The following is a 27,447-nucleotide window of genomic DNA, read 5'->3' as shown; positions in this document are numbered from 1 at the left end:
TAATAAGAAGACAGGAGGCATATATAAAATTCTTCTCACAAATGTTATTTTCCTTTCCTGAGAATAAGTAGAGGAAAGAATAAGTTTCGGGGGATAAACAAAATATATTTATTGCTTTAAATTCTAAAGAGTCTATTTTATGATGGACTTTTGCAGAAAAGAAATAGTGATAGCTGGCCCCCTTTCTTTTCTTAGTTTGTTCATCCTCTTGGCAATACCAATAAAATAAATGAGCATTCTTTTTTGTTTACTTATAAGCCATTTGTCCTAAATAAATAGGTACATAACTATTACCTATTTTATAACTATTTTAAAGGCCAAAGGTTTTTTAAAATTAAGTAAACTTTGCTGAAATACATTGGAACCTTGGAGATGAGTTTGAGTATCCTGATAATATGCTTAACATTTTCTTAAAATATAATTCTATGGAACATAATAACTGTATGTGTTGAATTTCATAATAATATGAAATCAAAAACCTTTGTAAACAATAACATTTCGACAATCCTGTTTATCATAGAAAAGCACTTAAGTGATTTAGAATAATGTTAGCATTTATTGTGAACTTACACTAGGATTCCAATTAGTCTATCTGACTTCTGAAGCCAAGTTGTTTACCCCAACAAAAATCAGTTAACCTTACTTTAGTGTAATAGTATGGTCTCACAGGAATTATGTTCTAAGGTAGTTGATTTCAAGTGACTCCCTCTATTTCCTTGTAACATATTTGAAATTTTAATATGACTCTCAGTGAAAATACAGATGTTTAATTCTATGAAGATTGTTCTGTTTCGTTGTTTTTTTTAAAATAATTTTTATGTACCCTCAATTGAAACAAGCTGATGTCTTGGGTTTTACAGATGCTTTAGATTTGTCATTACTGTTTAATTGGAAATGTAGCTGTTCCCATAAAACCATTTTCAATTGAGGCTCATGGTTTTTTGTTTATTTGACTCTTAAAAATTTTGTAGATCTTCTAAATCTTTTTCTCTGAAAGAAAAACATTTGTGGCAATTGTGATGACCTTTATAGAAAACAGAACTAGCTGTGGCAGCTAAGAATCCCAGAGAACACTTAATGAATTGCAGATCATACTTGAAATTGCTATTTGTCTCATACTTAAAAGCCATCTGCCTTCTCCTGTAATTTTGTCTCCTTATGCATTTATTTATTATTCATTTGATAAAAAAATAACAAAATATTTTTTAATTCACATCAAAAACATGTTCATACTGAACTTAAATTTTATCACCACCCCATGGTTACACTCACGGATGGTCCCGAAAGGCATACTTATTTTTGGATAGTTTGCTGTTTTAAAAATATCTAACTTCTAGTGGTCCAACATAGTTTCCTCATAAACCTGTGGTACTGTCACTTTTCATTTAAAATCATCTTTTTCAAACTATTTCTTAATGAACTTAACTTAATCAGATTAATTTCATTTAGTCACATCTGTTCATGATTGTTTCCCCTTTTACACTCCATACAAATCATGAAATTAAGCTAATTATATACCATTATCAACTGCAAAGAATGGGTTCCACAGTTTTATACCTTTTAATTCCCGGCAGGAGATTAAGGCTTGTTTTCCCTTAATGTGGAAAGGGTAGTAACTTAAATGAATTTCCCCTCAGTTAGCATTGTTTTTCACATTTTTAAATTGGTTCTGAAACATTACATCCTGTGCTTTTGTTGACGGCAGAGCATGTCCTACTGTTAAAAAAGCATTTCTGAAGTGAAGTTGTGGTGTAAGAAGAAAACATTTTCTTTATAGATTATGTGTAGTATTGCCAGATAAAATACAAGATACCCAGTTAAATTTGAATTTCAGATAAATAATGATAAAATTTAGTACAAGTTATTTGGGTATACTCGTCCTAAAAATTTAGAACAAGTATTTGGGACATACTTATATTGAAAAATATTCATTGTTTATCTGAAAGTAAAAGTTACCTGGCTTCCTGTATTTTTATTTGCTAAATCTGGCAACCCTAATTGTGAATTCTTTGGATGATAAAACTTAATCTTTTGGGGGCTTATTGTATTTATACAGGTGATGATGAGCAGAGTGACTGGTTCTACGAAAAGGAATCAGGTGGAGCATGTGGTATCACTGGAGTCGTGCCCTGGTGGGAAAAGGAAGATCCTTCAGAGCTAGACAAAAATTTGCCAGATCCAGTCTTTGAAAGTATCTTAACTGGTTCTTTCCCCCTTATGTCTCATCAGGGCAGAAGAGGTCAGTAGTACTGCCTGACTAGTGGATACAACGGTCTTATGGTCAAAATGGGAATGTTAATTGAAAGAGAAGAGGCTGAAATGAAAATTAAAAGATCTTTATGCTTAAAATGAACATATTGGCCACTAATTCAGCCACTATATTTATCATGTGTTCAGATCATTAGCAAGATTATCAAAGTTAGTTTGCTTTTATATGAGGCCTGTTGTAAAAAAGTTGGAATGATAGGAAGGCGAGTTGGGAGAAAAGAAAACTTGGTGCTTGAACCCTAGTGCTTGAACAGTGAATAGTTATATGCTGACTGCCTTAGAACGCTACTAGGTATTGCTTCAGATCTTTTAAGTGTATGGTTTGCATTTTCCTGCTCATTTATGGTATATGATGATACTTTTAATTCTCTCTTGATAGGATCTTCTTACATGCTCCAGTGGTCTAAGAATCTCCTAAATTGTGTATTTTGATTTTACAGGTTTCCAAGCTAGACTCAGTCGCCTTCATGGACTACCTTCAAAGAATATTAAAAAATCTGGAGGGACCCCAACTTCAATGGTAGGCATGCTTTTTTGTTTACTTGTCATGTTTGGAAATGTTTCCATTTCTATGGAATAAAAAGCCACATCCTCATCTTTTATTCATATTCTAATGTTGTACTTAAAAATAATCCATTTTTTTGTAGGCTACAAACTGGACCAGTGAGATTCCCCTATAAACCAAATCTTCTAATGCTAATAAATTAGTTACGTTTTGAACATCTGGGGAATGAATTCGAGGGAACCTGGCTCCTGTCCTCTTCCCTGGAGGAATATCATTGAAGTGAGAGCCTCTTTGATGAAAACATGGGGATGTTTTTGCTGGAGGACTGGTATTCTTCCTTTTTAGTCAGAAGTAAACCTGATTGGGGAGGTTTTCTAGGGATATAGGTCAGCCCTGGGTGTGTAGAAACTACTGTAAATTTTATATATTTTTTTCTTTTATGATTTTTTACATTGAATCAATTTATGTGTTACTTGCTTTGCCAAAATGCTGCCAAAAGTTAGAAAATTAAAAATTCTCAGATCTAACCTAAACATTCCTTAATATTTATATTGTGTCTGGTTAAGAATCAGTTTTTACCTATTTGACTATTGTAAATAAAAACATGATGCATTGACATTTATGGTTCATATTTTAAAGGAGTGTTATAACCAGCATTATTTAAATGTTTGCATTTTACTCAGGGTATTTTAACAAGGGCTAAGATGAGTAGTTGGTAAGGTAAATAATTTTTGATAGAGTTTGTATTTTGTTCAGTTTGCTTTCTACTTGGAAAATCTGCTCTGTATTGCAAACCCATTGTACTGTAATGGTAGTTTTCATTGTACTGAGTAAGTTATCCTAGTTCTAACCTAGCCATAGTGATAACAAGCCTACTCTAGGAAAATCTCTGTTATAACTTTTTAAATTATCTGCTTTGTCTGATACCTAAAACCAATCAAAATTATGATTTTTGGCTTAGAGCTTAATAAAATCATGTGAAAGATGGTATTTTAACAAATACTGTATGACTCTGAATCATATTGTCATGTTTAATACTGAGTGCTGCTTGCATAGCCTTAGAATGGCAGACTATATATGTCATTGTGAGTATCTGAAATACTTGCATGAGCTCATTTTCAGCAAGCTGCAGGGGTGGGGACAATGTAACCTTTTTATTGATGGTATCATCTGGACACTATACTACAGTCAGGCCATTTGAGTTCTTCAAAATGGTTATGTTAAGAAGGTTAACATTATTGTTAAGTTCCAAAGTTGATGAAAACAGTATGATTTTTACATGTGTATTTTTATATTTTTGTATGGATAAATTGTTAATTTTGTATTTAATGGCCAAAGTAGATATGATGATTGGAAAAGAAACTTAAAGTTGGCATTGCCTTTACCTACAGTTCTTACAATCTGAAAGATTTCACCAAATGTATTAACTAGAAATATGTAACAGATCTTTTAGATTGCTTGTCGAGACTGCAGTTTAAATATTATGAAGTGCAACTTTGAGTCTCTTTACCTTAGCATATTTTAATTAACATTTTAAAGATATAGTGACGTGGTGTTTGGTAATTCTAAGTAAGCTTTTGTGTGCTGTGTCTTTTGGGATGGAAATTGATGATTTTATTTTTCTAAATTACATAACTACTTTTATTTTAATTTGTGTAACGGTTACTTTTTAGATCTGAATAAGTCACTTTAAAACCTTGGCTTATGAACTTTGCCTTACCAATCAAGAATCTAGATGAATGCTATCTAGTTCTTGGTTCAGTTTTACCTATTTTTATTTTGGTTCACTGCTTGCTTGAGCATAGCTGGGATTTGTAGCCCATTTTCTAGTCTTATTGCAATCTCACTGTGGTATTTTATAGAAGCTATTACAACTGATAGGCTAGCTTCATGGTATTGATGATACATGGCTTAACTATATTAAAAGCTGCCTTCCCTCTCTAAATTGTAAAAAGGTGATTAAGTTTCACTTCATGGAGATATACCATATATGTGTGTTTATCATGGAACTAGTGCATTGGGCCATAAACTGTTTTCCTGGTCTGTGTGTTTTGTATTCAAAATTTTGCTGAAGACAATGGGCCTCTTCATTTTTCTTTCTTTCAATCCTGAATTGTCCCTGATAGGATTTTTAAGTGCTGTAAAATTCTTCTCAATAAAATATGTGACTTGGGCAAGAAAGGTAAGAGTTCAAATTTGTGCTGATATTTTTCTAATTTCCTATGCTAATTTTTTTATTGTTGTTGCTCATACTATCCATATTACATATAAAAATCATCTTAAAAATTATAATCATACAAAACAGTCATCTTTAAACAGCACCTGGGACAACTGGTAATAAGAAATGAAATTTAATTATTTTAGATTTTTACACTGGAAAACCAGATTGCTTTTTAAAAGAGATTAAGTTTTGAGCAGTGTCAAACGCATTTAATTAAAACTCATTAAAAAGAATGGTAATGAAGTGTTTTTTCTTAAACAAAGGAGTGATAACTGCGCAAATATAATGATGCAGTATCTTTGAAGGGAATGAGAAGAGACTCTCCTCATGTAATATTAATGTAAACATTTTTTGGGGAAAAAACTCAATTGGATTATTTAACTTTGTGGAGAGGCAGTGTGGTAGTGTAGAAAAATTACAGGTTTTGAAGGAAGATCATTTTGTACCTATACTCTCTTTCTTTTACTTATAATTATATTTCTAAACCTCATTTCACCTTCTGTTAACTAGACAACATTTACTTGGCATAAATGTTACCTGGATTAAATTAGTTTATGTGTAACAATAGTCCCAGCACCATCTCTGGCACATAGTATATAGTAAATAAATATAGGTACTTTTATTATTAGATGTATTAAACACAGTAGCTCATGATTCAGAGAACTTTTGTACATGGATCAAAGTACCGAATTTTAGACCTTAAAACTTTTCTGTTCATATTTTATGTATTATTTAGCTTCATATATAATATTTAAAGTACTTTATTTTACATCTTTTTACATTTCTTTTATACCTCATTCATAGTTGAGCCAGTCCCTGTCTTTAAGTATGGTCTGTGAAGAATAGTTTTCAATGACTTTTAGGTTGACAGCCATTGTACTCAATCTCATAGCTTAATTACAAACTGAAAAAAACTGCTCTAAACTTTTCTCCCTCTCCTCAAACCATTAAGGTTTTCACTTGTAGAAGGACCCATGCTGTTGAAGAATTTTTGATCCAGATTTATCTGATTTTTAAAAATAATTTTGTTCATGTTTATGAGGAATAAATGTAGACAAAGTCCTGATAATTGAATGTTGGAAGGAATTAAAGTACAAGTTTATTGGAGCCCAGCTAGCCAGTTTCTCATATTCTTCATTTACAGGGGAAATAAGCAAATGGTAATTTAATTGAACATAGCAAAAGAAGGTATAATTAACCTCCAAAGGACATCCTGGGGTTAGTAAACACAGCCACATAGCCTCTATTTCCAGAGTTCTTATGTAAAGTAAAATTCAACATAATAACCCTCAGAATAATGATCCCAGAATCAGTTTTCAGGTACAGTACTTACAAAGTCCTATTAACCCTATTAAGCACAGCATTTCAGTAAGCCAGAATATCCCTCCCCTAAGCATTCTAATTAAATCAATGTTTTCTATAGATGAGAGACTTTTATTCTTATTTTCTTTGAACTGATGGTCTTTGAGTAACTGTTAAATGTATCTAATGAGAGTTAGCACTCAAATTGAGTATTCTATTAAAAGATCGGGAAATAAGTATTTCAGCTTAAAATATGGCACCTAGCATCCAGAAGCACAATTGCAAAGGGAATTATACTTAAAGGTTATAGAGTTTTATGTAGAAATTTTAGTTAAATGAAATTGTATAGTAATTGCCTTATTTAGGTCCAATTTTTTTGTATGGTTGGAATGAGATGTGTAGTAGTGATGATGATAATTGTTATTCTGCCAAAGAAAGTGAATGTAATTTAATTGACTTTTTATTCATGCATGTTTGGTAAGTTTAAATATCTGGAAAAAAATGTGAACATTAATCCTTAATCTAAATTGCCATGATGTACAAGTAAGCAATACTGTTTATGTTCACTAAAGCCATTGAACATATCAATTCAGAATCTATTCATACTCAGAAGACAACTATTCAAATCTATTCAGACTCTTGGGTTAGTTCCTTGTATAAGTGAAAAAGAGTACTGTAGCTATTCTCTTCTTCTAAGAAGTCATAGAAGATCAGGATTTCATGGCAGACATTTTAAGAATGATAATATAGTGTAAGGAATTGCTCTGTATGTTTTACTCAGCTGTTTTGCATTCTTCTTAGGATACCAGAGTAGGAATATTTAGTCTGATTTATTTGGTTTTTTAGAAAAGAAGGGCCATTTAAACTCAACATTTACTTTATTTAAGTAACATAACTATATAAACTATTCTCTTAGGCTAATCTAGAACCAAAAAAAACATTTTATGATAGAAAACAAATCTAAAATGAATTAAAAAAAATAGTTTTATGTCCTCAACTGCAATTTTTAATTTGTAATATGTCCACAATTGTAATTTAATATGTGCTACCTGGTTTTCCAATGTTTCTCATGTAATTCATAATGATGTATTTTATTGTCATCCCTGAGAATTGATCTTTGTTTTTTTTCCTTAAAGCATTTTGGAATTTTTTGCAGAGTATATGAAGAATATATATTTAGAGTGTTGTTCTTTTATATCATACATATTCTAATCTATTGATGTACATGTTGATAAACTAAGTTTTTATTTTTTCTTGAAGTAAGGTGAAGATCCAAATTTCACAACAGAAATTGATCCTTTTTTTGAAATTATTTTGTGATAGAAGTGGATTTTGTATCATAAAAAATCACTGCTTAATAGAATTATAATAAATTTCTTTTACAAAAGACATTTTAATGCTGTCTTTTGTTTAATTTAAAATGCTGTTTTAGTCATTATTCACAATATATTTAGTATCACTGAAGCTTAATATACATATTTGATATTTGAAAATATGACAATTTTTCACTAAGTTCCATTAAAACAGTATTATTATTTATATCGATATTGATTCTTACTGTATAGTGCCTTTAAAATATGGAACAGACATGTAAAAATTTAAATAGCACAGATACAGTAATGCATTCATTTATTTATACAAGTATTGAATGCTTACTGTATTTCCCTTATTTAGTCTTAAAAAACCATTTAGGAAATATTAAATAAGCAGATGTTCAATGTTGGTAATTTAAACATTACCAAATTTCGCCACATATATATTTTTTCCATTTATTTACAATCATTTATCCCTGCTTCTCAGATAATTTAGTACTAGAATTGACTTGATCTCATATATTGTCATTTGGATTTATTATGCTTCAGAAATATGGAACCTTGTAAAGTGAATATAACCCTTATAATGATGTTTCCTGTGTGCCACACATTTTTCTAAGCGCTATTTATGTATTTTAACTCATTTAATCCTAGTGACATCCCTATTATGTAGGTTAATGTTTACAACATAGACATTTCATTGTATTTTTTTCCGTTGATAACCCAGTATTAATGCTATCTGCAAGGTTCTTCATATTGTTGTCATGTTGTTGATAAATGTAAATAAGTTCTCTTCATAGAATTTATACAGATTATAACCACACTTCATTCATGGTTCACATGTCATTAGAATATTAAGTTATTTTGAAATACCCATAAATATTTTTTGCTGTCTTGAATTGCAAGCCCAATCAGGCCATGTGCCATAATAAAAATAATTAAAATGTTTCATTGTTTCTATCAGAGTAATTACCAGAATCCTAATCCTCTGTTTGTGTTCTTCTCTTTGTTAGCTTCTCAGGTAGCAATTAGAACTTCTTGTTGTTCTTTAATATCATCTGGTTCTAGCACCTTCTGGCCTGCTTTCTTGCCCTCTGTTTCTGTTTGTTTTTCCTCCCTGCCCTTTTTGGGCCCCCATTATTTCTCCAACCTGTTTTATAATGTGCCTAGTCTTGTTTCAGTTCAATAGTCATGATACCTTTTGCATTTTTCATGGTTCTTTGCTTTCCTGTGGAAACTGGCGGAGTATTGCAAAAGGCCTCACACAGGTGGAAAATCCTTTAACTGGGCCTTCAAGAGTGAGTTGAAGCTCACCATTGGGTTGGGGGTGGGGACTTGCAGACAGAAAAACAAAGACTTAAGTTTGGAACAGCATGAACTATTCAGTCCAGAGTTGCTGAAATGTAGGCTATGCTCATACAGAGGGGTGTTTGGTAGATAGAATGTGGTTGGAAAAGCTGGCAGGGTTTAGACCATTGTGAACTTTTTGGTCCAAGGGAATACATATAGACCCTAATTTATAATCTTGTGGAGGAAATTAAGGTGGTAAGATTTGTCTTTTAAAAGATCACAATGACAGTATTATCGAGAGTACTTTGGGTAGTTACAAGGTTGGAATCAGAAGTACAGGTAGAGACTGTATTAGGAATCTACACTCCACACATATCCTCTCAGTAGATAGGATCCACAGGTGTGCTGAACCCCTATATTTGGGGGGGCCAAACATTCTAATAGATTATTAGGTGGTATTCATTCATTCATTCATTCAACAAGTAATTTTTCAGTCCTACTGAATGCCAGATACTGATCTAGGCCTTTATTTGAACAGAAAAGATAAGGTCCCCTGGAGCTTAAAATTTAGTAGATCAGGGAGTAGAGTAAGAAATAAAGTGGGGGTGGGGTGAGGCACTAAGTAAGTTAAAATGGTTGTGGAGAAAATAAGACAGTGCACTGTGATAGACAGTTATGGAACATGAAGCTGATTGGAGAGACTATGATTTGCAGGGTAGAATAGCATTCAGCCATTCTAGTTCTTTCTCCGTATGGCTTTTATAACAACCTGGGAATAGGGCGGTGCAATGGTGGCTCAGTGGCAGAATTCTCGCCTGCCATGCCAGAGACCCAGGTCTGATTTCCGGAGCCTGACCGTGTGAAAAAAAAACAATAACCTGGGAATAGAAGCAATGTGTGTATTATTCAAGCTTCTTCTTTAGTTGAATAGATCTTAAACATCTCTCCTAACTCCTAACCAAGTCAATCAAAGCTTTTAAATGTCACTGTAGGTGTATTTGCAAATGGTGAAAGAATATCGTATTTATTTTCAAAGTACAAAATTACTAATGTGTTTGAATGCTTTTTGTTTATTTTTCAAAGTTTGCAGGTGCTAAGTGTTTATATAGTGTTTTGGATTTTCCCTTTAGATTGAATTATAATGTATATTCTGAAATTTAACATTGTGAAAATTTCCCTTCAGAGTTCACTAATTTATTCTTCTGTTTTCATGGCTGTTTAAATGTTGTGCAATGCAACCAGTCTTTCTATTAAGTTTTTTAAATAGAAATTCTTAGATTATCTCTTCATTAGTAGAGAATTGGCTTGTTTTAATTATGATTTTCCTTCTTTTCATCAAAATCAGGGAAACAAAACTGCTATAAACATTTTACTTTCGAAGAAGCCTACAAGTCTGGTTTTCTTCCTTTTATGTTACTGATAGAATTATTCTGATGGTCTATAAAGCTCAGTTTCCTAATTTGCCTTCATATATGTCAGATATCTAATATCAGAAATGTTCAACATCAGTGATGGGTAAAATACTTCAAAATAATATTTAACAAACTATTTCTATGCTGAAGTTGCCTGCTAATCCTCCAAGTGAAGGTCAGTTTGAACAATTGAGAATTCACAAAAAGGTGATATAAATGGAAGAAATTCCCTTTACTCTAGTTAGCAGATACTAGCTAGATATTTGTTGCCTGTCATCCACGCAAATATATACTGATAAATCAGAGATACATACATACCAACAGGTATTTAAAGCAAAACGCTTATAATGTTAATTTGTCATTGCTTTAAATTAAAATTGTCTAAAAATTGTCCAGTACTTAAAGAGGGAATAAAGAAGTTTGATGATCTTTATGTATACCAAAAGAAAAATGAATGATTGTGTCATTACATGGTATTTTCTTCTTAGAAACTACATATTGAAATCAGATCAGTTTCCTATTAAGATTTTCCAGGTCAATACAATTCTGAACTTGCAGGACTGTTTACTCTGAGTTCCAATATAATTGTAATGACATTTAATAGCATGCACTTGGTCTTTGTGAGATCTTTCAGATTTCTCTAGACGTTGAAGTGTTTAGCCTAGAAATTGTTCTTGGAAAGCTAAAAACTTATTTACTTAAATTTGATGTCATTTATACATATCCTTCTAATTATAGGACTTCCAAAAATATTTTAAAGGAGTAAAATATTTGTAGGATGAATAAATATGTGTACATTTGACTTGGACACTTGATATTTTGCTTAATTGTGTTTTCAGACAGATTTTTTGGTTCAGTTGTATTTAACATTTAACGAGGTCTTATGATGTCTTCATTGTTCAAGGTGCTGAAGATACGAAATGAATAAGGCATGTCTTCATCTTCAAGTATCTTAGTAAAAATTATTTGGCGAGGGTGGGAAAGAAAAGAATCCTAATCTTTGGTCAGGACGTGTGGTGTATAAGGCAATGTGCTGGATGCCTTATATATATGCTTTAGTATGGAATAAATATTGTTACCCTGTTTATGGAAAAAAAATCATAAACATTAAAGAGTTTGCCCAAACATACATATTTATTTCGGCCATGTTTCAAATTGATGCTTGTCTGGTTCAAAAGTCTATTTTTCTAACCAATAAACTATGAAACATGGCCTCTAAATAATAAACCCTAACTATGTTAAATGGCTAACAGAAATATACTTCCATAGAGGGATAGTTTTGGTGCTTTTACCTATGTCACTGTTTACCTATGACCTCCAGCACTTTACTCTCCTCTCGTCTTATGCTCCCTCCTCCTGTCCCCGTCCCCTTCTCCCACCTTCCTGTATTTGGTCATATTTTTTCATTCTATGCTTGTGCTCATACCAATATCTCCCCCTGCCTCCTCACCACCCTTCTTCCTGTTAGATTGATATCTTGCGTGGAACAGTTCACATTCTGTATCTTTTCTTCAAAACCTTCCCCACGGGAGAAGATGGCGGCTTAGTAAGACGCGCGGGTCTTAGTTCTTCCTCCAGAAAAGCAACTAAAGAAACAGAAACAATACAAAACAGCTCCCGGAGCCACGACAGAGACCAAAAAGACAGCGTACCCCATTCTGGAACGGCTGAACGGGCAGGGAGAATCCGCTGCGGTGAGATACCCGAGGGGCGCGCGTTTTCCCGGCCGGGGCGGCTGGCGACTGGGGTCCCCTCCACGCACGTGGCTCCCCGGTCTGACTGAGAATGTTGGATAGCGGGGCCCTCCCGCCACGCTTGGCGTCTCGGGCCAGCTGGGCAATTTGGACCGGCACTCCCCCAAGCCGCGGCGGCCGGCGACCCCCCTCCCTCCACACGCGGTTTCCCGGGCCGACTGCGAGATTCGGATTGGCAAGTTAAAGGAGCCACAGCATCTTTTACTGGTGGGCCCCGCAGACAGACGAGCGCCACGAGTGCCACCTACTGGGCAGGAAAAGAAAACAGCCCAGAGATTTCACAGAAAAACCTTTCAACCAGCCGGGTCCCACATCCAGGGAAATCTGATCAAATGCCCATACACCAGCAGAAAATAATGGATGACGCTCGGAAAATTAAAGATATGGCCCAGTCAAAGGAACAAACCAATAGTTCAAATGAGATACAGGAGCTGAGACAACTAATGCTGAATATACGAACAGAAATGGAAAAACTCTTCAAGAACCAAATCAATAAATTGAGGGAGGACATGAAGAAGACATGGGCTGAACAAAAAGAAGAAATAGAAAATCTGAAAAAACAAATCACAGAACTTATGGGAGTGAAGGACAAAGAAGAAAAAATGGAAAAAACAATGGATACCTACAATGGTAGATCTAAAGAGACAGAAGCTACAATTAGTGAACTGGAGGATGGAACATCTGAATTCCAAAAAGAAACAGAAACTATAGGGAAAAGAATGGAAAAACTTGAGCAGGGGATCAGGGAACTGAATGACAATATGAAGCGTACAAATATACGTGTTGTGGGTGTCCCAGAAGGAGAAGAGAAGGGAAAAGGAGGAGAAAAACTAATGGAAGAAATTATCACTGAAAATTTCCCAACTTTTATGAAAAACCTAAATTTACAGATCCAAGAAGTGCAGTGCACCCCAAAGAGAATAGACCCAAATAGGCGTTCTCCAAGACACTTACTAGTTAGAATGTCAGAGGTCAAAGAGAAAGAGAGGATCTTGAAAGCAGCAAGAGAAAAACAATCTGTCACATACAAGGGAAACCCAATAAGACTGTGTGTAGATTTCTCAGCAGAAACCATGGAAGCTAGAAGACAGTGGGATGATATATTTAAATTACTAAAAGAGAAAAACTGCCAACCAAGACTTCTATATCCAGCAAAATTGTCCTTCAAAAATGAAGGAGAAATTAAAACATTTATAGACAAAAAGTCACTGAGAGAATTTGTGACCAAGAGACCAGCTCTGCAAGAAATACTAAAGGGAGCACTAGAGTCAGATACGAAAAGACAGAAGAGAGAGGTATGGAGTAAAGTGTAGAAAGAAGGAAAATCAGATATGATATATATAATACAAAAGCCAAAATGGTAGAGGAAAATATTATCCAAACAGTAATAACACTAAAAGTTAATGGACTGAATTTCCCAATCAAAAGACATAGAATGCCAGAATGGATTACGACCCAGCAATACCACTGCTAGGTATCTACTCAAAGGACTTAAGGGCAAAGGCACAGACGGACATTTGCACACCAGTGTTTATAGCAGCATTATCTACAATTGCAAAGAGATGGAAACAGCCAAAATGTCCATCAACAGACGAGTGGCTAAACAAACTATGGCGTATACCTACGATGGAATATTATGCAGCTTTAAGACAGACTAAACTTATGAAGCATGTAATAACATGGATGGACCTAGAGAACATTATGCTGAGTGAGTCTAGCAAAAAACTAAAGGACAAATACTGTATGGTCCCACTGATGTGAACCGACATTCGAGAATCAGCTTGGAATATATCATTGGTAACAGAGACCAGCAGGAGTTAGAAACAGGGTAAGATAATGGGTAATTGGAGCTGAAGGGATACAGACTGTGCAACAGGACTAGATACAAAAACTCAAAAATGGACAGCACAATAATACCTAAGTGTAATGTAACTAGGTTGGAACACTGAATGAAGCTGCACCTGAAATATGGTTTTTTGTTTGTTTGTTTGTGTGTTTGTATCTTTTGTTTTTGTTTTTTTTCTTTTTCCTTTATATATATATATTTTTTATTAGTAGTATTATTTTAATTCTCTTCTCTATATTAACATTCTATATCTTTTTCTGCTGTTTTGCTAGTTCTTTTCCTAAATCGATGCAAATGTACTAAGAAATGATGATCATACATCTATGTGATGATACTACATCCAAACCCTCCCATACCCATCTATACAAGTAATAGCATGTATCACTCTGCACATTGCTTTTTTACACTTTAACAGAATGTCTGAGAGATTAAAAGTTATACTTACAAATTTTCTTCCATTTTTGACTATATAATATTTCATTATAGTATATTTTTAAATAATTTGTTTCTCATAGTTTTTATTTTATGTAACTAATATTAAAGGGCTGAAACATTTGTTTACTATTACTTATCATAGTTAACATTTACTGAGTAGCTATTTGCCCTAGCCAGTATTCAGTTTCTATTCACAAAAAGCTTAATGAGCTAAATATTATTATTCTCTCCATTTTATAGACAAAATAAAACTGAGGAACAAATGGGTTAAATGCTAAAACATAGCTAGTAATTGATAGTGTCAGGATTTAAACTCTGACCCTGTGGTCCAGAGCCCAAGGACTTAACCACCAAGCTATACAGACAGTTTCCCCTTCAAAGGTAAAGTATATAATTGTACTTTATTTTTAATTTTTAGAAAACTAGATAGCTGGTGGACCACTAAAATAATATGTTGTTCAAGATATTTTGGTCAATTTAATGAATATATTGGGCATGTCATTTTTCTGTATTTGGTTCATTAAGTTAAATTTATTAAATTGGATATATTTTTTATTTTTCCATGTACTAGTTTTTAATCATGTAAGTATGCCACCAGTCCTTTTTCTTATTAACTGTTTCTCCTCCCACTGCCATACCACATACTTTTTTCTTTCTCATCCTTTCGTACCTGTTGATTTAACTGATTAAGTCCTTGCTTGACATTTAAATTTATTAGAAGGTAAATTATTCTGTTGCTTATCAGTTAAATTTTCTTCATCTCCTAGCAGGGTAAGGACAACAATAAATATAGGAATAGCATTTAATATTTTGTAAAGAACATCTTTATAATCTCTAGCCATCCATTAATAGTAATTGTACTAAAAAATAATACAATAAATATTGTAATCCCATTTTATATTCATAAACAGATTTTCAAAAATTTATTTACACTATGAAGGATCAAAGTCAGGTCTTCTGAGCTCCAATCTTTTTTAAAATTAAAATTTTCAGAAGTTATACTTTATTCCCTATTTCCAGTTGGAGTCGCAATGATTTTGCTATTTTGAATGTTTTAAATTAATTAAGCTTTGAAAAACCTGAGGCATCAAACTTGTTTCTTATCAACTAATAAAAGTTGTCCATTTCAAAATTTGACTGAATTTTCATTTTGCAGAAGGACTCGAGTTTTTTTTTTATATGCTGAATCCTTAATATATCCTTTTAAATTATTGCAGATTGTATTGAAATAAATCATTTAACTCAAGCCATAAATTTGGTCTTAGATTTTTTTCATATTTATTAACATCATACCCTTCCTCTTCACTAATCTTTCTTCCTCATATAGCTTCTCATAGCACTGAGAGTGCCCAATTTTTGGAATTGACTCTTTCTAGGAAATACCAAATAATCTAACTTTTTCCTTAACTGTACATAATCTCCAGTTATGTTATCCTCCCTCTTTCCTCAACAAATTATTGTAACCATGTTTGTTATTGAAATGCCTTTTCTTTCCGTTGGAACAGTCCTTAAAGATGCTAGCTGTCTTGCTGATTGGATGAGTTTTCATTCCTTCTGTTCCTCCCAATATATAACTCCCAGCTGCACCGTGTAACACTGTGAAGGGCAGGAAGGGCAAAGCAGACAGTTTATATACGAAAAAGGTACATTCTCTCTCCTTTCTCCCTCTCTCTCATGCACACACACACTTTGCTTTTTTTTTTCTGGTAAGCCTTGATTTCATGTAGACACTATGAGGGACATGAGCTTATTTTCACAACAGTGATTATCATGAACTTTGTTAATGGTGAATTAAGACATGAATTTGTATGAAGAAGTTAGATGTTCTAATGATGAATATATGGCATCACTGCATCTTTAGTGAATTACAGACTTTTCATTTCTAGGCCATTTGTTTTATATATAGATTAAATATAGATAATTACTCATTTGACAGGTTACTTTATTACTTTGATATATCTCAGAGTACCACATGCAGTTATAGTGTGATCATTGTAATTATTTAGATATATTAATGATCAAAATTAACATTACATATAAATTAAAATTTTAAGTAGAAATTTAATTTTGTTTATAGTCACATTTACTTCTGGTGATTATTTTGATCTAATAATATACTTTTTATTGCAGTTTCTAATTATTTTTAAGCTCACATGTTAAATAGAAAATGTTTTGTAACTATTGTAATTTATTTTTGAAAATAATATTAGCTTCTGTAGAGTCTGTAGCTTCTGTAGCTTAGTCAGTTTATTTTTGCCTTGTGTCTAACTTGTATGAAAAGCTTATGAAGTACATTTATTTGTTGGGGCAAATATGCATCATTTATGATGTATTAAACTTAAAATGAATTTTACATTTATCTAGCATTTAGTCATGTACCTAGCACATCTAGGTATTCAGTAATTGCCCTCCTGTAAAACCCTCATATTTTCTCTTGCAACACTGTGTGGTTTAGATGGATATTATGTGGTTAAACGACTTAGAAATTATTCGCACATTCATTAAGATTCTCTATCTGAGGGAAGAAAATGAAAAGATTTTAATCAAGCATAGCATGTTTTAATCCCCTTTATGAATTTAACTTTGTTTTGCTTTTCAGTAAAGATTCCATATATCTGGTTCACAGTGCATTTTACTTGTTCCTTTAGGTTAACACAGTTCTTTAGAAAAGCAGATCTATTCTGGCTATGTAATGCATTTTATTTAATTATATAGTTTTTATTATTTTATATATTAGATATTGCCAAAAATATAGAAAAATTTTAGAGAACATTTTTGGATTTGATGGATTACTACTCTTGAAAGAGAAACAAAACACTAAATATTTCTAATCCCGCATTATTTACCGCATGGGTGGTTAAATGCTACTTTAAGCCTCATAAAATTAAAAGGGAGAAATCTGCCAACTGTAGCAGGAATTGGATTTAGGAAGAGTGGTACAGAGCCAAAATATTGCTACAGAATTAAATGTCAAAAATCTTCTTTAATAGTAGATATATAGTTCACAGTGCCTGGTTATGATTAATACATTTAATCTAAATCACTGAAAGTTGCACTCTCCTTTTCCATAAAATACAATAGGACACAAATCAGTTTTACTGTAGATGGATAACAATTGGAAAATAATGCATCTTCCCGCCCAATAAATTGTCAGTTATACCTTTTAACTAAAATCAATTCATCTTTCCAAAATTTATTACAATTTCTAATAATAAATCTCCTCAAATGTTTATTCATTTGCTTTTTGATACATTTGTGCCACTTTTGCTATGGTCTAATGTTTTCTCTTTTGATTCATTGTAAATTAGAAAATCTATTTTGAGTCAATTTCCTAGTTAAGAAGTTAAAATCTATAACCTAGCACCGTTTTCACTCTCCTTTCTACATTTTAATACCCTTGAACTTGAACTTAAATGTGATCCAGTAAATTTTTTTCCAAGGAAGATTAAAACACTTTTGATGTAACTTCTTGAGTAAGGGCCTGATTAATAAAACAAGCATTTAGGAGGTTGTTAGATGTTTGTTACCATAGATCCATTTTTGATTCAAAAAGAGAGAGGGAAAAAGAGAGATAATAGGATTGAGCCATCATTTCATGCAAATGTTTGGTACAAAGAAGAGGAAATGCCCATTTGAATTAGGATCAGATATTGATCATAATGGGAGTAGCACTTTTATTTACTGTTGATAGCAGTAACCTATAGTAATATTAAATAAAAGCACAACTAATAAGCAATATTTTATCAATATGTCTTCCACTTACTAATCTCCAGATATACATTTTTAAATCTCTAGAGATACATTTTAATATCTTTTTCACTGTATCCTGAGGGTGTGATGCCTTTTATACATATATACTATGTTTTGGAATGTAGCCATTATTGATTTTTTAAAAATCCAATTTATGACTCATGAACATTCCCCATTCTTTGTACTCTTATCGTAAGGCCTAATTTTTAGATTTTTCAGATATTGTACAGAGACACTGATATTTGTCATTTTGATTGTATACCTTCACATATTCCACAGTGAAGTCAGATTGTTACTCCTTTATTTTCACCTCTTAACACAGTTTCAAAGTTACATCAGCTAGATTTCTAAAATAGATTTCCAGAATGTTTACTATTAGAGATCAAAGTGACATTAACTAATTTGAATTAAACTTGTAACTCATTAGCAAATTTCTGTGGTTACTAATGTGTAAAATGCCATATTCAGTAGTTTAAAAATGTAATTTTTATAACCAAAATAGGCAAAATAAAATTCATTAATTGGGCTAATTCTTCACGTAGTGAAGAAAGCAGATTTTTTTTTTAGGCAAGGATCAAACATTAATTACAGGTCTTAGCCTGTTCTAAAAATATTGCTGCTTTTTTTTAGCTGTGGTCTTATTAAATGTTTTTTTTTCTTTTTTAGTATATAGACTATTTAATTAAAAATATAGTACTTATTCAGACTGAACAAATTAATTTCTGTACAAACAAGTTATTGGTTTTAATAAATTCAGCTGGCTGGGAAAACTTTAAAGGTTATCTCTGACTTAAATGTTATATTTCATAATTTATTTTTCCCATGACATTAAATTTAAAAATATATCAAACAAAGCTAATTTACATTAAAAAATAAAATATTTATGCATTTCAAAGAATGAAAAAATGATTTTAGTGATAATACTCTGGTTATTTTATAAACATTGATTAATGACACCAAGTTAATTTATTGCTTGTTCTTAGCACTACAGTATCACAGTTGTCACTTTTGCGTGCTAGTATTCAATTTTGAAAGGACATTAGGTTTGTCAGTCCTACATTTCAAATGAAAAAGTTAACGTTCAGACTGCTGATTCCTGGTCTGATGTACTATTCTATTTTCTCCACTTGCCTCTCTAATCTTTGCAGTTGAATGTGACCTCATCTTAGAGATGGAAATTTTGCTAATGTTTTTTAACCATATTTTTATAGAATTGCCAGGGAAATTTTACTATTTTTTAAGAAAAAAATGCATGTTTTTAAGCAGTTTAGGTCATAATCTATATATTTCCCCCATTCTCTAGTTCAGTCTCTTGACTGTTGACATAGCCTGACTATTTTCTGTTTAGTCTTTCCTTTTCTATTCTTTGACACTACCATCTCAACACTAATGTGATCCATGGACTTCTTGCTTTAAATATCTTAGTGCATCCCCCTTGTGTATATTTTATACACATAAAATATAAACTCCTTTTCTCCCTATTCTGGATCCTTCCAGTTAAGACCTCAATTTATCATTCCATCTTCGTTTCGCAGTTCTCCCTAGCAGGTGTATTAGGAACGTAACTTGCACTTTTCAGCTTCTGTCACTCCTACTGTTTTTACTGTCTGAAACCTCACACTCCATGTCAATTTGTGGAATTTTTTTCTGTTTATCAAGAACCATCTTAGTTGTAACCTCAACTTAAAACTTCTCTGCCAAAAGGCATCTTGTTTAGTACTCGAAGGCATCTTCCCCATCACTTCATTACTTATAGAATTGTGTTCTAACCACTTCTGATTTTATGCAAAAAGGCTGGCACAAGGAATCGGAATATCTTCTCCTAGATTTACTGCCTGTGTGACCTTGGAAAAATCACATTTTGTACTTCAGTTTCCTCACCCCTAAAACAGATATTAAAAACACAAGATGAAATAATGTATGTAATAAGGCTTTGTGAACTGTAAAGAAATTATTATTACTCATTGACTTCAGGAGTCCAAAGCTCAAATGCCTTCAGAGGCCAGGCATATAATATATATGTGTGAAGTAGCCAGCTATTAGGGATAATCCAGCACAGGAGAAAGTGCCTCCACCCGCTAAAGGCATTCAGATTCACAACATTTTAAGATACTTTGATGGCCAAAAAAACTATTTACTGGTCCAATATTGCTACCCCCTTGTATGCATCATTTTCCCTATCTGCCTAAGCTCTATAAAGCATTATTTCATTCCCACAAAACCTAGCATATTGTAGGTATTTAATGAACTTTGGGAGGGTGGGTTGGTGGGTGAGTTTGTGGGTGATTCAATAGGTAAACAGCACACATTTCCCAGATCCTTGAGAAAAGAGTCATTAAATCACCAAAGCAAGAGAGGAAAGGGAAAATATCCTTAAGGCGAAATGCCTGAATTCTCAATTACCTATGGTTGTGTTTCTGTGGTTAACTCTATTTGAAAAGGAGTTATGGCAAAATCTGTGCATAGCACATACACATAAAGCTTTTTACTAAAAGAGCAACTCTGTAATGTTGGCTCATATACTGTCTTTTTTGATACCTCCTACTTGCTGATCAAGAGAATAGTTTGAAATGTAAACAGCCCATTTTCTACATTATAAATTTAAACTTCATTTATTCACTTATTTACCTCTTTTGCTTTGGTAGACTCCACAGACTGAATAGAGCAGTGGATGAGAGCCTAATGTCTGCTCCAGTTGCTTTTCCTTGTGATCTTTGACCATTGGCTGAAGAAAACCTTAGTGCCTGAGATTTAATGATGCTTTGCCCAAGGATCTAGGAAATGTGAGCTGTTTATTTTTTCATCTCTAGAGCATTAAATATATTTTGTCTAGTATGTTAGAATCCACTTTTAAAACTTAGATTTGGGTGCAGTTAATTCTTGGACCTTTAAAAGGAAGTAATATAGACTTACTTCAACATTAAAATAAAAATCAAAGACCCAAAAATCACTAATGAGTCTACACTCTCCGTACATTTTTGTTATATTCACCAGTGTGATGACCATCTTTGCTCTTACTGTATGCAAATGTGTGACCAAATAACTTTGATAAAAGAAAAATTGTATTTCAGTAGAGTGACCAAAGCCAGTGTGCTGCAAAACTAATCAAATCAGACACAAGCTCAATTCTAGTACTAACAAATAGAAACTTGACTAGTACTATAATAATGGAATACAAATAAATGAAAGCTTTATTAATTTGACATACTAATTATCTGAATGGTACTGTGCTCACATCAAGATAGAGAGGTAAAACCCGTTGACCACAATTAAGTTCCCTAGAATATCTGATAAGGGAAGCATGATTTTCTCTATGGGGTAATCACCAAGACTGTTAAAAAATCATTAGCAAAATAACTGGCACAAATTAATTTGAGACAAAGTTCCCTTAAGTTCTTTCCCCATTTCCTTAAGCACTCTTTAAGAGTGGGCCACCATGGTTTAGTGCAGACTATGGTGGCTCAGCAGGCAGAGTTCTCAACTGCCATGCCGGAGACCTGGGTTTGATTCCCAGTACCTGCCCATGCTAAAAAAAAATAAAAAATAAAAAAATAAAAAATAAAAGAGGTGTTCATTTATAAAATAACAGATTCTATTCTAGTTTTTCACTTGCCTAAATATTTTTCCTGTTTGTAAACATAGAACCCTACAGCTATATGTATATTTGTAAGTTTTTGATTTCCAAAGATGTATACATATAATACTTTAAAAATTGGGAACATTTGAGAGCATGCAAACATGACTATGTTGCGTCTCAGATTTAAAAATTATTGATGCCATTTAGAAGCCTCACTTTTTACCTCTTCCTGATTCCTTTTTCATAATTCCTTAGTTTTCCCACTTCATTGAAAATGTCCTAAAAATACCCCCATATAGTTGTTTTTATCTAAGTTGTGTAAAATACTGACTTTACATAACTGTTACTAGTCGTTTATTTGGTTATACATATTTCAGTTATGTTTAAAATGAATACTGTTGGTTTATGTGTTCATAGTGGTATATTTACTTGTTATCTTCATTAAATTTTTTTCTCCCTTGGTTGAGGGATATGGGATTTTCTCTTGGAATGCCAGCTGACAATAGTTTATAACCATTATCTCTCTCTCTAGAATCTATTTTAGGAGGTTATAAATTATTTCAATTGTTGTGTTCAGTGGTTTGCTTGACTGAAGTTCCTCTGTAAAGAATAAAATACTATAGATAAAGTATTACTAAGTTAGGGATTTGTACAACATTTCATTTTTTTTCTATTTCATTTTAAAGGACATTTAATTATATGATTAGAATTTTGTGAGAATATCACAAAGGATGTCATCTTATGGGTTCAGTTAAATTTTAATAAGTGCTTCATTATACAAAGAAACTTCTACCTCTAATAATGAAGCCTCATCACTAATTATCATAAAAATGTTTGAAAAAACAACTGTGTGCTTGGACAAAATTGTTTCCATTGAAATAACTTCCTAGTAGGTACATCACTACTCTTAATAGTTTTCTTAGGCACCATCATTGGACAGAGTATTGTCTGCGTATCAGAATTCAGTAATTGATATCAGTTGTCCTGTGCACTTGAACCTTTGGCTGTGCTGCTGAGAAGACCAAGTTCTTTGCAGGGTTTATAACTTTTTTCTTCATTGGTCTATCTTTTCCATCCCCTTTGACTTTAAAACTTCTCTGTATCATCCTTCTAGGTTACCATTGACCTAGTTAATGATTCTATGCCTTTTCAACCTTTGTATTCCTCAGATATGCGTCAGCGTTTGTCACTTTAGCATCTTGTTAAAATTCCCACCTGGGTTTCTCTTTTCTGTACTGTCAGTTTTCTGCTTCCTCTCTAATTTCTTTGCCTTTCTTCCTGTATTCCTGGCTTCTCTTTTTCCTCTTTCTTACATATTGGCATCTCATGCTTTTTTTTTTTCAGTTATACTTTTTCTATCTATATGCTTTCATTTACTCTGACAGCTTCCAGTTCTTACCTATATGGAGAAGGCAACTACCTATCTGTCTTTAGCTCCATTTCCCCTCTAGTCCAATGGTTCTTAGTATTTTTTTTCATCTCAGTATACCTGGCAGATAACATATTACCTTAGAATAATGATTCATTCAGGTAGCAATTCTGAACCATGGGCAGGAGTTATATTTCAGTCCTCCTGCTTCCACAGTTGGGGCAGCATATATAGTTTGAAAATCTCACCAAGGGGATTCTGATATAGGACCTGGGATCATATCCCTTATCTTCACCTCCCGCTTTCCTTTCTCCCAATTAAGAATCATGTTTTTACCTCTGGGGAATTTCAGTCCCCTTCTGATTGTCTCCATCAGGTTATCATTATTGTAATTCAGCTTAATGCCCTGTTATTTATTTTTGTCTCTCTTTTTTTTTTTTTTTTTAACATGGGCAGGCACCAGGAATCAAACCTGGGTCTCCAGCATGGCAGGCGAAAACTCTGCCCCTTAGCCACTGTGGCCTGCCCTGTTTTTCTCTCTTTTAAAACATTTCCAAAGCTTTTATTGAAGAAAATGTGACTTAAAATGAAAACAATCATTTGCTCAATAATTTTTAAAAACCCTGAGAATTTGCCATATATCAGGTACTCTGCTAAGGTCTGGAATCCCAAAGGTAATGAATGACCCATGTTACTCTTAAGGAGCCTACAATCATTTGGGATGTATATACAGATGTGGGCACAACTCATATGTTATGAATACCATAACAAATATATGAACCAATTATATTTTGGGGGACCAGAAAGATCATTTCTGCTAGGGGGTATCAAGAGGACATTCAAACTGCAGCTGATTAGCACTTTCCTTGAAGAGAGCACAGGTAATAGTATGTAGAAGATTATATAGTTAGAAGAAAGACTAGGAAGTTTGGGATTAGAGGAACTAGCTTTGTTCTGCCACCTATTACATGATCTTAGGCAAAATTACTTTTTTCAGTCTTTTTCCTCTATTGTTTAATTACTCTGTCATGTGACAATTTATAACACATAAAAAATCTGAAATTATCTTTATTTTCTTGTCTAATGTCTCCAACTGCTAGAATATAAGCTTTTGGAGGGCAGAGACTCTACTCTGTCTTGTTCACTTCTACCCTCACTGTTTAGAACAGTACTAAGAATGCAGTATCTTAGTGATTGAATAGTAAATGAACACTGAGTTCTTGTGAAGGTTTATTTAGATTCATTTGTAGACTTTCCTATTGTTGACAAACATAGGTCATCTAATTCTCAGTTAAGTGCCTGCATCCAGCATAACTTAAAGGATAAAATACCGGGCTAATGTAAAAAATGTTGAGTATTCAGGTGAGTGTTAAATTGAAGATACGTGGGTAATAATGTCAGAAAAGAAGACTGTATTTAAGGTTTGACCCCAATCGTGAAGGTGTTTGAATGAATAACAGAAATTTGGACTGACTAAGGATTTTTGATTTGAGAACAATATGATTGCAATGTTAGGATATAGAAAAATCAACTTGGAAAAGTATGAAGGATGGTTTTAAAAGGAAGAGGGAGAATTGAAGACAATTTCAACAAATTAGCACCTCTAACTTAAATACGAGTGCTGTCATAATCTTCTGGCTTCTATGCTTGTCCTTGATCCCGGTTCTATCCTTCCAGCTTCTGATATGAGTGGTTTCCTCTCTAAGCCTCTGTGGTCCTTCACTTAGCTCCTCTGGGACATAACTCTGGGTTCTGGCTTGGTTAGCACCTTATGTGAAGGCAAATGGTGACCACGTCTACTTGACTCTGCCCGTGTCAAGCCATCTACTCTCTCTGTTGGCACGCCATGTATCCCCAAACATTCATGTCTCAGTCAATTCTGAAGCAACTGTTCTCTAAGCATCTGCATCTAAGGTTTCTCCAAAATGTTGCCCCTTTTGAAGAACTCCAGTAAACCAATCCAGACTCACCCCAAATGGGTAGAGTCACATCCCCATCTAATCAAAAGGCCACACCCACAAGTGGCACCATGACATCTCTCTGGAGGTAATCTAATTAAACACTTCCTCCCTACAATACTGAATCAAGATTAAATGTAACCTTTCCCTCCACAAGATTGGATCAGGGTTAAAACATGGCTTTTCTGGGGTACATATTAGTTTCAAACCAGCACGTATGTGCATATATAGGTATATGTGTGTGTGTATATATATATATATTACTTAAAGTTTTAAAGATGAATACACTCCTGTATACCTGCCATAGGTTTAAGAAATAGTACCTTATCAGGGCTTTCAAAACTGATTGACCTTCTCAGATATTTTACATTTCTTCCAAGAGATAACTACTGTGGGATCGTGATGATGTATGTGATCATGATGTTCACATCTCTGCTTTTATTTGTAACTCTATGTTTGTTTTATAGTGTATCTATATGTAATTTATATGCATGTGCATTCCCTACACTGTACCTTGTTGGGTATTTGGACTGTTCCTAGTTTTTGCCCATTACGGACATTGCTGCTGTTCCTATAGTTATGATCTGGTTCTCTTTTTACTGATTAACAGTAGAATGCTTTTAAAGTTCATGTATGGGTACAATGGAGTTCAGCAATGAGATGATCTATAGCTGCAAAATCTACAGGAAGAGTCATTGAAACAATGTTGAGGGGGAAAAAACAAGCCACAGGAAAAAACGGTGTAAGATCCCATCACTATGTATAAATATGTGTCCAAACAGGCAAAATTAAACAAGATATTGTTTGGGATATATTTTTCCCAATAATTTTATAATTTTTTTTACCTTATATGTTTGGAGACTGTGTTTTTAAGTATCTACATATTTAGAATAGTTACATCCTCCTGGTAGAGTTGAAAGTTTTTTTTTTAAATCCTTAATGGTGCTCTTTAAGTCTTTTGTGTATTGGATTAATATATCTACCCCCAGTTTTCTTTGGTTTCTATTTTCCTGGTATTATTTTTCTGTCCTTTAATTTTTTATACCTTTTTGTGTTCATTTGTTTTAGGTATGTCTTATAAACAATATTTCACTGGTTTTAAAGAAATCTACCGTGGTCATTTCTATCATATAATTAATGATTTTAGTTTATTTTTGTAGGTTGTGATTCATGACATTTTATACCATCTAATATCTTGTTTTCTATTTTTCTTGCTCTGTAAAAAGCACTTTTTCTCTTATCTTTTTTTTATTTTGCTGCCTATCCCTACCCGCTTTCTTATTCTAATTCTAAGTTGCTTGCTGCTTCCTTCCCTTCTATATACCATTGAAATTTTATAGAGATGTAAATTAAGGACATCTATTGTTAGTATTTTAATCTACTCCTGAAACTAATTTTGAAAACCTTCTTCAAACCTAACCATTCTCTTGTTTCCCAGTATTTGTTTTATAACTCTACAAATTAGACATTATTGTTAATATATTGTGTTGATTTAATTCTGTGAGGTTTGCCAAATTCTTTCTTACCATTTCATCTAACATTTTAGACTTTACTGTGGGTTTATTTTTCTGCTTCAAGTATATTCTTAGGAAATCTTTTAATGAAGTTCAAAACTGATAAATTTGCTGGTTTTAATCTGAAAACTGAATTTCTTTCACCCTTGTTCATAAAAAAATTAGTTTTTCTGGCTATATAATTCTGCATTAAAATCCTTTTTCTCAGAACCTTCCGACTTTCATTGTTGCTTTTGAAAAATCTGTTGTCTGATTAATGAGAGGTAATGTACTTTTTCTGTCTAGCTGCTGTTAAGAGTTGTTTTGTTTTGTTTTTAATCTTTAATACTTTGTAATTTCACAACATTATTAATAGGTTTGAATTGATTTATAATACTTGTTTTATTTTGTCTTTCCTATGTCTGAGGATTCCTGTTTTTAATCAGTTGTTTAAGAATTTCAGACCTTATCTAAATATTACCTCTTATTTATTCTCGAAACTTTCTCTTTCTAGGATTGCAGATAAACCTATTTTTCCATTCTCATTTTATTCATATCTCTTAATGCTTTTCTCATAGTTTCCATTTCATTATCTCCCTGTGCCACATTGTAGATAATTTCTTCAGCTCTGTCTTCCAATTAACTAATTCTGTTTTTATTTGTGTCTATTCTGCTATTTAATCCATTCTGTTAGATGGGAATAATTTAATATTTGCAGTAAGTATTTATGGAATGTTAGTAGTCTTTAATTTACCCATGTTTTTTACTGTATTTTACCTAGGAAGGAGTTTAGCAGATTTAAGAAATGTTAATGAATGCCTCTGTAATAATGTCAGCCATACATGCTACGTTTGCAATGAATGGTTTGTTTGAGTAGTTTTGTGTTGTAGTATAAACTGTGCAACCTTGGATGCTCTTATTATCAGATTTAAATCATTTTTTGTTAAAATTTTA

The 27,447-nt window shown here is 32.9% G+C and overlaps 1 protein-coding gene across 5 annotated transcripts in view; it reads left to right on the top strand.

Moving 5' to 3' along the window:
* The window catches only part of GPATCH2 (G-patch domain containing 2), a 185,659-nt gene that overhangs the window by 17,208 nt on the left and 141,004 nt on the right, over nucleotides 1-27,447 (top strand). For 4 of the 5 annotated variants that reach the window (XM_077157841.1, XM_077157842.1, XM_077157843.1 and 1 more), the window contains exons 4-5: nucleotides 2,057-2,239; nucleotides 2,709-2,788. In XM_077157841.1, coding sequence (XP_077013956.1) covers nucleotides 2,057-2,239; nucleotides 2,709-2,788 — 263 coding nt within the window. Of the gene's footprint in view, nucleotides 1-2,056; nucleotides 2,240-2,708; nucleotides 2,789-2,915; nucleotides 7,534-27,447 lie in introns of those variants that run through there. The other variant, XM_077157845.1, reaches the window with a different exon arrangement.

The sequence above is a fragment of the Tamandua tetradactyla genome, chromosome 4 (genome assembly GCF_023851605.1).
Source record: "Tamandua tetradactyla isolate mTamTet1 chromosome 4, mTamTet1.pri, whole genome shotgun sequence".
In the NCBI taxonomy this organism is placed as follows: domain Eukaryota; kingdom Metazoa; phylum Chordata; class Mammalia; order Pilosa; family Myrmecophagidae; genus Tamandua; species Tamandua tetradactyla.
Note: the sequence above shows the minus strand (reverse complement) of the source record. Positions and strands in the feature narration are given on the sequence as shown.